Here is a 10950-nt window from a genome sequence, read left to right on the forward strand (position 1 = left end):
CGGTAGCCGACTCTACCCGTCACATGTCCATCCTCCAACAGGCCTCTGATGCGTCCCAAATGACCCAAAGCACCCGTCTCATGTCCCGTCCCTTTAATCAGCCACCCATCCCTTTGAACCAAAGAGCGGTTTGAACGACGCCGACCAGCAAAAACAAAAAAGCAACGAGAGCCTTCGTTTGGTTTCGATAAACAGAACGCAGCAGAGAGCCGTCGGAGGCCGAGCACCGAGTCGGATCGGCGGACACACAATCACTTTTCATAAAAAGTGTCATAATCACGTCGAGCTGGAGACTGACAGCAGTGAGGGAGAACAGTGAGAGAGCGTTTGCGTGCTTACAGCTCGTCAGGGCCGTGCAGACGTTCAGCTCTGTAATTAACAGGGCCAGAACAGCGTCTTCTCAGTGTGGAGCTTAATGAGGCCTGGAGAGGCACGAAACGATGAGATGATGAAATGAAATGCAGCCCTGCATCAGCACGTTACGGCCCGAATATTGAATCTGAGCCTCCGTCTGCACAATTGCTTTCAATTGTTCCAGACGCTGCGAGTACAACGACGAGGCTAATATGAGGATGAGGATGAGGATGAGGATGACGGTGCCTTTTACGTTTTACGTGATGAGTCTGGAACCAATCGACGTTACAGCGGCTGAAGGTGGGGTGAAATAGGAGGAAGAGTATTGCATCACAGACAAACGTGTGCAAGAAATCTTCAGAGCAAAGTGCCTGAAATGGAGACGCTCTGTGCTGCGTTCCACCACTTTCCAAAAGGACAGCATTTCAGTTAAAGATCCATTTCCTTCTCATTGGAGGCTGAGTCGTGCTGTTCTCCGTCTCTTCCTGAGGTGCAGTAAGTGGGGTTCAGTTCACTGGCGAAGCTCGAGGCTTAACATTCTGCTCAGGGTTCCAACATATTCTGTCTTCAGATGGTCACAGCTTGCCTCGACACCGATGCAGCGACAGGAGAGCGATCCAGTCAGAGAGGATTGTGGGCCAGCTGGAAGCTAAATCCATGTGTGCACTCGTTGTTTATGGATTGATTAGCAACTTGAGATGCGAGACTGGAGTTGAGAGACGACGTGTACGAAGACGTTTGCAACAGGTGCAGCACTCTTACTATAAAAAGACTATGCTTTATGGTCTATTTGAGTCTAAGTCATTTTCTCATAGACTTCTATACAATCAGAGGAGTCGCCCCCTGCTGGACACTAGAGAGAATGCAGCTTTAAAAGCATTTGCTTCATTCTTCAGAGCCGGAGGTTGCCGCCTGGTTTTAATCCTCATGTATTTACCCTGCGACCACAGACAGCGGCGTGTTTGCATAGATCCTCTCACCTGAACGGTTTGGGCGGCAGTATGCTGAAGCGCGTCTTCTCCAGCATCTTCCGGATCTTGTTCCGTCCTCCTGACACGGTGTTGGCCTTCATCTTCCTGGTGCTCTTGTGGTCCGTGGGGAACTCCATGTCTCCGGGGAGGTCGGCGATGGAGAAGCGGTTTCCCTTCTTCTCTTGGATCTTGGGAATGTGAGGGCCGCCGTTCTTCTTCTCGTGCACGATCCTGCTGAGGAGCTCTTTGAACACTAGACGGATAGAAATGATTACGAATGATGTGAAGTAAAGAAAACTAACGTGGAATAGAGTGAGAGTACACAATACTCAGGCTTCGCTCACCAAATATGTTGGTCTTGGCTGTGAGAGAGAGGTGTGTGTTGTTTCTCAGGATGTCAACGGCTTTGGAGAAGGAGATGTTCTCAAAGTTCTGACCGTTGATCTCCATGATCTGAAACGAGATGACTACATTACAGCAGGAACAACAAGAAAATTAACTTTTATTCTTGGCTTTTTTGTTTGTACGTCTTCTGGAGTTTGCGGAAAATATTACAACTAACAGCGCGTTGAGCATAAACGCAGAGTACGATAGGTTCATATGTTTAACTTCCTGTACGATTATCTCCTCAACTGTAGTTGAGAAGAATATAATTCTGGTGTTAATCATATCAAACAACCGTAATCTTTTCAGATGAAGGTCCCAGAAGAGAAATCTTTCAATTTAGATGACAGAGTATCTGAACTGTAAAGACCTCCCTTTGCTGTATCTGGTTCCCTTTTCTGTTTTATTTGTACTTTATTTAAACACGAGCGTTCACTGTGTCATTTAAACCTTGACCACATTGTCACATCAGCCGTTCAAAATAAGACTGATGATCATGAGACTCTACAACCTAAAACCTCTCAGACAGAAGTGGTCAGAATATCTGCTCTCCTGCTGGGAAGCTGCCTCCTGACACCCAGCACGCATCGTTCTAGAAGCTTCCCTGCTGCTGTTTACTGCATTACATACTGTGACTTTTGACCAGTTCGGGGTCTAATTTACAGGTTTTTCTTCCGCCTGCATCCCATGATTTAGTTGAAACGTGTCCATATTCCATGTTTCACCTCAAATCTACCTCGAGATCATATTTCATCCCGTACAACATTTAATTAGGTCATTTTATGCAACGTTCATCTGGGGAGTAAGCGGATGCAGAGCCCTGATGATTTAATCCAAACCATCTAATTCGGGACTAATTCACTTCCAGGGTTGCACACAAATGCTGCTCGCTAGGATGCTGATCCACCACACTGACCTATAATCACATTAAAGTCCCTGTGAGGAACTTTCAACTGGTTCTGAACCAGTCTCAGTGTAGTCCTGGTCCTCTATCAGACCTCCATCAGTAAACCAGACCATCAGAGAGAAGATGGTCTGTTTCTATAGAGTTATTCTTAATGCTCGTCATCGGAGCCACCGGGTCGGATTCTGGTGAAACCAGATGACATCATGCAGGTTCACCAGAACCTCCTTCAGCTCAGACTCCAGCAGAGACCGGTCCACCGTGGACAGGCCCAGATCCTCCAGCAGAGACCGGTCCACCGTGGACAGACCCAGATCCTCCAGCAGAGACCGGTCCACCGTGGACAGACCCAGATCCTCCAGACCATGTATCATATCTTATAGCGCCCCTCTGGATGTTATGCCCCCTCACCTGATCTCCACGTTTGAGTCCGGCCTCTGCAGCCTTGCTCCCCACTTCCACCGACTCGACGAAGATGCCGAAGCCTCTCTCGCTGCCGCCCTGCACGCTGAAGTAGAGCGGCGACTCCCTGGACGCCTTCTGCAGGGTGATCTGCCTCCACTTCGCCTTGGCTGCACACGCGATGTTCAGCAGCCGCAAGTGGCCCTTCATTTTCTGACAGGGAGGAAGACGTGATGAGCTCGGGGAGATTTGTTTTCCTTAAGGTGAGCAACGTACTTTTCACATGAGAACATAAACATAAGTTTAAACTGGGGTTTGTTCTCACCGTGGTTTCTAGATGTTTCTCAAAGTCCTCCAGGAAGTGCGTCATGGCCGGGTCGCCCTCAAAGTCATTGAAGTGGTTGTTGACCCACAGCAGCACTATTCTCGTAACCTGTGAGACACAATGGGAGCTTTCATTTAGCGCAGCCACAAAACAGACACTTCTTTTGCACACAGTTCCTGTCCCGGTTCAGTTTCATGCTCTCAGTTCTCTCGCCGGTCGAGGCTCAAACTGCTTTGACAAGAACATCTGCTGAGACTTTTCACTGCCGGTGTTGGGTCAGAAGTCCTAAAGAACTACTGTGCAGGACCCTGGGGAGCTGGTAGTTGCTTAGAGACTCTTTAGGCGGCTTAATGCTTGGCAACATGAGTGCTTCAAGTGCAGTCATCTTTACTCACTGTGTAACCATGCTGTCAAAACCTGTATACAGAAAATAACAGTTACGGTTAAACGGTTAAATGCTGCGTCTCTGGGGGGTGGTTGTCCACACAGACAGTTTAGTTTCTGCCGCCAGCTCTTCTGTCTAAATAGAGTTTTACATCCATTTGTTTTAGAGAGAAAAAGGTAAAGAAGCGTGCACTCAGTTGTAAATATTAACAACAATTAAAAGCCGTGCAAGTCAATGCATTTTTCAGAACACCGCCGGCCTTTTGCTACCAAATGAAAGAGGAAGTGTTGAATTAAAAATAAATATTTCTATTTTTCCATGTCTGTGACATGTTCTACAGATAATAAAGTAATGCTGCTGGTATGATATCAACATTCCGTCTGCAGCCGACACACTGCTGAGGCGTGGGACACGGAGGGGCGGAGAAAACGGATCAACTTTGAGGAGTTCTGCGGAGTCCACCGCGAGGAGGAAGAGAGGATAAAAGATCCAAAAGTTTCCTCAACACTAATAAACATCAGCTCACGATCGTCCTCGCGGTAAGTATAACCGAGGCGCTGTGGGACCGTGTGAAATGGTCAAATTTGACTTTTTATTCAGTCCAAATGTTTCTGAAAAAGGAACTGTAACACACGGGAAACAGCAGGGAGGCTAAATAAAGACCGTGTGCATGGCTGCAGAGGAAATGTTTAACGACCGGTTGACTGCTTCATTTGGTCCCACAGTAATTAGAAGGAAAACCTAAAGCAAAGCGCTTTCTGAAACTATTATTTCTGCTAATTTACAGCGCTGGTAGCGTGGTTCTAACCTCCGCAGAAGGTCAGAGCTCCGACCAATACATCAATCAATCAATGTTCACGACTCTCCCTCCACATTCTGGTTCTTTCTCCCTCCTCGCTCTGTGCGGGGTTAGATCCTGTGGAACGGGGCTGAAGATCATAAGCCTGAATGACGACCGCATGACGACTATTGACGGTACCGGACTAATCTCAGGTTAAAGCGGTTGTGGACAAAGGAGAGTGTCGGCTGTGAACAAACCGCTGCCCGGGGCTCAAGGACGGCTGAGCTGGCTGAACTCGTATCGATCGGCATGTGAGCCGCACAACAAATGTCCATCGACTGAATACAAAACATTAGGGGTGCTGATAGCGCCGTCATCAGAAAGTGCACACACACACACACACACACACACACTCACACAGGAGTGCAGATAGATGCAGTTTTTGCTTGGTATGCATCCGCTACGCTGCAACATGTACGTGCACACAAACACCTCAACATTCCCAGCCGACTTGAACTATCATGTCCACTCTTGCTCCAACACACAAACTTTAAAAGTTTCTTGCTTTATTACTCACCTGTGTGCACACACACACACACACACACACACTTTTACACTGCACAAACACACCCGAGGAAACTGCCCAAAACCAGGCGACGGCCCTCCGACTCACCGTGTCCCGGAGGCTGTCCACGTGGAACCACTCCAGCAGTTTCTTGCCGACCTCCATGGGATTGGACAGGAAGGTCCTGTAGGTGAGCAGGAAGTCCTCGATGTAGGTCGGGTCCACCACCGACGGCTCCTCCACCAGGTGCATGATCAGGCGCTCCGGGGTTCCCTAGGGTGAAAGAATACATGGAGCACAATGTAGACACACACAAGGATGACACAAGGACACACACACACCTACACACTGTGTACACACACGCACACGCACACAGGAGGCCGTGTACTCACCAATTTGAATAAATTATGTTCTTTTCTGGATTTCTATAAAAGCAAATCTAAAAGGAATAACTGGCTGGACTCAACACTAATATGTTTTGCCCAATTTCCAGTTTTTTTCTCTCCTCTATGGGAATTGTTTTATTTATCAGCGGTAATCAAAGACTTATCAGAGGTAATAATAGTCATGTTTTATCTGCCTTGCTCTCAAACTTGTGGCAAACTTCCCAACACGTGTTGAGTTTCGTCCACTTCCTCAAACACAAACTAACTAAACTCCTGTTTGCAGGACAACTGAAAGGCTCGTTCCCTCTGACAGACTGAGCATGTGCAACTCTCAACTAGAGCGATTCATCGATTAGTTGACAGCCGTTAAATTCATCTGCAACTATTCTGATAATCAATTCATCGGTTTAAGCAACTTTTTTCAGAAAAACAAGTCAAAGTTCTCCGATTCCAGCTTCTTAAATGTGAATATTCTTCATGTTTCTTCGTTACTCGTCTGTGACAGTAAACTAAATATCTTTGAGTCGTGGTCAAAACAAGACATTAGAGGACGTCGTCTCCGGCTTTGGGAAACACGGATCCACATTTTTTAACCATTTTCTGACATTTTATAGACCAAACAACTAATCGATTAATCGACAATGTACAGCTACTCACTGGCTGCCACTAATGAGTAAAACAATAGTGCTTTACAGTTCTACTGTCAGCACAACGGGGCTTTTTACTCGCTCTGGAAGATCCTTATTGTTTGGGACGACGTTTTTGATTTCTTTGTCTTAATAATCTTGTAATTGTTATTAATTAGCAGCAGAGCGTCCGAGACACAAACTCTCCTCTTGTGGTTTCAGCGAGTTTGTCAATGTCATCAGATCAGAGGTTTCTGGAGGGAAATGATTCATCGCACAGGGAACAGAAACTAGAAAGGCATCCACTTTTGTCATAAAAAAGAAGAGCCAAGCCAAAAACAGAACGGCAAACCATCGTGAATTGACTCATCTCCTCTGGATGTGTTTTGGAGCCGACAGCCTTCCTCGGAGCGCTCGGTCAGGAGAATCATTCAGGCCCATTATCGGATCAATACCTCGCTGCCTCTGGAGGCTTCGGGGGGGGGGGGGGGGGGGAGGATCAAAAGGCCTTGGAGCGCTCCGCCACGTAGCGCAGGAGAAAAACGCTCCGACAAACACTAATAGTGCTAACGGAGCCTCGAGACGAGCGGCGAAGAACACCGAGCAGCTGCATTGATGTTTTTTTGGCGAGGAATGAGGCGGTACTCTAATCAATCCGAGGCCTTTCAGAGCGTTTAGTACATAATAATGAAAACTAAAGGAGGACAACTTCCTGTTTGAAGAGGTTAGACATTTAAAGGCAAAGTTTAGGGTGAGATTAAAGGAGTTTATTAGCAGCTTAACCTGACCACAAACCTTCCTGGTGCCCGTCCCCGTCTCATCTTATTTAGGATCTTGAACGAGGTTATCTATCTATTTAATAGACAGGGACAGTGCTCAGCTTCACCACAGTTAGCTATGAGCTCATTTTTAATTTGCAGTGTGAAAACCAAAATTACAAGACAGCGCATATTCACGATACGATTACAACAACAACATGAAGGCAGTGCAACAAGAACCACAAGATTTCACAACAGTAAGGCACGTCTAGAGTTTGCATTCATGCTTGATGGGCACTTTGGGTCAAACACCTTAAAAAAACCCTCTCACCTTGATGACGATGTGACCCTTCCTGGTGCCGCTGCGGTCGAGCTCGCGGTGCTCCTTCACCATCACGATCTCGCCCTCCTCCTCCACCTTGTGCGTGTTCTTCTCCACGTGGTTGAGGATGCGCCAGTAGTCCTCCTGGGCGACGCAGACGAACTGGTCGAGGACGACATGGGGGAAGCGGATGAACTTGTAGTAGAGCAAGACGCTGCTCGGCACCACCTGCGGGTACTCGAACAGCAGCAGAGCGGAGGCATGGTGGCGGGCGGAGAGCGGCATGGGAGGGACGGGACAGGACGGAGGAAGGAAGGTCCCACGACTCTACTTCTCTCTCTGACTAAACTGAATCAAATCAGGCTCAAAAATCTTCTCAACTCGCCATTTCTCAGTAGCATCCTTCACTTCACCTCGACACTGAAGCGACGCCAACTTCCCATTATATCACACGCGAGACATGGCTCTTCACTTCTCTACAGCGACTAAACCATCAGTTTCTGCATTCGCCTCGCTGAGCCCTGTACCTCTGCCCCTTCCTGTGTGTCTGAAGACAGGAAGTGATGCGTAACAGTGGAGGGGAACTGGGCAGTGTGAACAGAAAGAAATGTGGCCTGCTACCACAAGTACACGCTAGGCTTCTTTAACCTCTGTAGCTTCACAAGCAGCTCTATATCGAGCCTCCTGTGAGGAAACCTGCACGGCTATTTGTGAACGCGTCTGAGAAACAAACCAAGATTATGACTTGTAATTCAGATGTGCAGATTATTTAGTTCTGGTTGCAAACTTCTACACTGCAGTCAAACAAAGAAATTAAGAAAAAATAGAGTTAACACAATCTTCCCATTCACAAATTCTTAAATATTGTAACGTTAATTGAAAGAACGTACGTAAACATCAACTACTATATGATTTAATCATGTCTCCAGGAGTGCTCTTTACCTGGCAGTCGTCCCCCTTGGTGCGGACTTCTCCGTGCATGAACTGTTTGTCCAGAGAGGGCGAGATGCCGAAGCTGTTGCCCATGCAGAGAGTCTCCACTCTGGCCTCCGGGTGGCTGATCTCCACGGCCCCGTTCAGGATGACGTACCAGAGGTCCAGCTGCAGACATGAGGGGCACACAAAAGATCCTCAACCACACGTTATCCAAACATTTAGTTATGTCGCCGATAATAACGCTGGCTGGTGGATCTTCTCATCGCTCCTAATTAAAGCCATGAGAAGACCTTCACCTGACTGTTAAAGCGGTTCCATGTTACTGACTGACATTTATTAATATGCAGAGATGATGTGCGTTATGTGGCGGTGAAGAGGCATTGTGTCTCTAGTGGTGGCTTTTGAAAAAGAGGAAATGCTGGCGGGCGTAATATAACGAGCCGTTGGTCCCGGGTGTGCGAGCAGATGGAGGGCGGGCGAACGAGCCCCGAGCTCCCTCCTCAGCCATCACTGATATCTCCACCTCATTGCATGTTCACTCTCTCACTGTTGCCTCAATTCTCTCAGTGCAGTCAGCCGCTCACTCTCCTTATTTCTCAGTAATGATGAAATCAGTGAGGTGAGGTAAGGTAATAAAGTTTGCATGAATCCTAAAATTCTTTTACATGTTGTGTAAAACTGAGTGTTACTTATGTTGAACATGATAAATCTAACATTAAATGTGTGGTAAACTTTATGATTATACATTTCACATTCATGAATGTAAAATTACAAGAGTGAGCCCCAGTTTCATTGGATTTCTATGTGAATTTAAGGAATATATCAAAACTCTTAAACTAATAAACACAAAGGAAAGTCTACGATATGGCTCCATCTAGTGGTGAGGTTGCAGATTGCAACTAACTGAAACTTCTCCTGTACGGCAAGCGTGATGGAGAACTACGATGTCTGAGGGCCTCTTTCACAGTAACTTGTGATACACGCGTGTTTACAAATCACTGCATGAGCTCTCAGTTGAGCCGTACCTCCTGCTTGTCGTGCAGTATGACCGTGCCAGCCTGCTCCACCACCTCAAACACCATGACGCTGCACAGGTCTCTCCGCACAGACATGGTCATGTTGGCGAAGGCGGGCAGCTGGTGCATGAACTCCAGTAGTTGCTCTGTTTAGGCACAAAAAGGGATGAAGGGGGGGAGAGAAGAAAGCAATTAAATGAGATAATGTTGAAACTGTCCTCTCAAGGCTTTGATAAAGAAAGCATCTGTACTATACGGTATTTATCTATTTTCCTGAAAAGCCCAACACCCTATAACCGTTCAGGAATGAAACATCATGATAAGACACACACAGATCACAGATCATCTTAATAAAGACCAGTGCATATTTAATAAGTGCTTCGGATTTTCCTGCCTAATGAGGATCTGCACCGTGTTCCTCCCATACAGATGTTCTGCACTGTGTCTGAGAACAGAGTGACCGAGCTTCAGCGAAGCGGCTCCCTTTTATTCCCCTGCTGTTAATCGCCTCGTTCACTTCCTCTCTTCCTCTTCGTCACTTTCCTTCGCTCTATAAAAGGAGGAACCCCAGGGAAGAACTGTGTTCTTCATGCACGGATCCATTTTGAGATTTTGGGCTATTTTGCTTCAATAACACGTCTTCTTTCAGACTAGTGGAAAGAAAACATCATAAATACACATTTAGGTGTTTATTTTACTACTTTGTCTGTTTGCGTCTGTAGATTTCTCCTAAATTCACCAAATGTTACCATTACATAACGCCTCATTTGCATATTTAAACATAACATTTCAGAAAACTTGTAATACAGAAATGAATCCTCTTGATGTCAGTGATTAACTGGTGAAGTTTCATGGTGATATCTATTAATTCATTTATATATTTTACCCTATATACCTGTAGTGTCTTCAAAATCTGTCATTTAACTAAATATCTCTTTAAAGAACACATCCTCCATATCTACTGTTCACAAGCAAACGTCTCATACTTGTAAAACTGAACCTTATTAATTCATTCATTTTTTCTATTCATTCATGCTTTTCAGACACTCTGTGAGCCGGGGTTGAACTCGGTCACGTCCTCCCCTCAACTCCTTCCTCTGAATGAGCCGAGTGAGACCAGCGACCTCCCAGCGGGCCGGGCCTTCACAACTCATCTCAGCCCTGTGATGTGGTCACCTTCTCCTCCAGGACCCCAACTGGGTCCCGCTAATGAGGACGTCTCTCTGATTGCCTGCTTACAGATACACAGTGGAAGGGCACAGCTGTTTGGAGAGCACTGCGAGGGGGCTTTTTAGTGGGAGGTGTGTCTCCACTGAGCTCACTGAATGATAGATGTCGTCTGTATCTCCAGTATGTGAAGTCTAAAATAGTAACTGACAGTCCGAGAGTGACATTTGGGCACATACTGTATAAGTGCTTCAGTTCACTGTAAGTAGGGACAGACGATAGAAGAAGTGGCCGTAGTCAGTGTGATGTCTCCCATTGGTGGACTGGCGTCCTAAACCAGCATTAACTTCACTTTTCAGTTGCTTGTAGTTAAGTAAGAAAACATTTTTCAAGGTATTTCACCGTTCTAAAAAACATTACTACGACATTATGACGTTTTAGACGGTAGACTCACCGATGTCGTCGTCGTTGCGGTCGGCCGGGTCTTTTTCCAGACACTCTCGGACCAGGTCTCGGCCCAGAAGAGTGTCTGAAGCTCTCTCCAGGTCCTCGTCTTCCTCCTCCTCTTCCTCGCTGTCCACCGCAGCCTCTGGAAGTCCGGACAGGTCCACGTCCCCCAGGTCGCTCTCTGTGGCCTGCAGCAAAGACGGTGGAGAAGGCAGCACAGA

General features: G+C 46.7%; 1 protein-coding gene across 4 annotated transcripts in view; it reads right to left on the reverse strand.

Moving 5' to 3' along the window:
- Positions 1 to 10950, reverse strand: part of rapgef6 (Rap guanine nucleotide exchange factor (GEF) 6) — a 120116-nt gene that overhangs the window by 28753 nt on the left and 80413 nt on the right. For all 4 annotated transcript variants that reach the window (XM_076101889.1, XM_076101890.1, XM_076101888.1 and 1 more), the window contains 9 exons: positions 10737 to 10917; positions 9125 to 9261; positions 8106 to 8264; positions 7173 to 7325; positions 5180 to 5344; positions 3341 to 3448; positions 3025 to 3228; positions 1670 to 1778; positions 1335 to 1578 (listed from right to left, as the gene is read on the reverse strand). In XM_076101889.1, coding sequence (XP_075958004.1) covers positions 1335 to 1578; positions 1670 to 1778; positions 3025 to 3228; positions 3341 to 3448; positions 5180 to 5344; positions 7173 to 7325; positions 8106 to 8264; positions 9125 to 9261; positions 10737 to 10917 — 1460 coding nt within the window. The remainder of the gene's footprint in view (positions 1 to 1334; positions 1579 to 1669; positions 1779 to 3024; positions 3229 to 3340; positions 3449 to 5179; positions 5345 to 7172; positions 7326 to 8105; positions 8265 to 9124; positions 9262 to 10736; positions 10918 to 10950) is intronic.

This window comes from Anarhichas minor, unplaced genomic scaffold (genome assembly GCF_050575085.1).
Source record: "Anarhichas minor isolate MPS153535 unplaced genomic scaffold, ASM5057508v1 ptg000027l, whole genome shotgun sequence".
NCBI classification, from domain to species: Eukaryota; Metazoa; Chordata; class Actinopteri; order Perciformes; family Anarhichadidae; genus Anarhichas; species Anarhichas minor.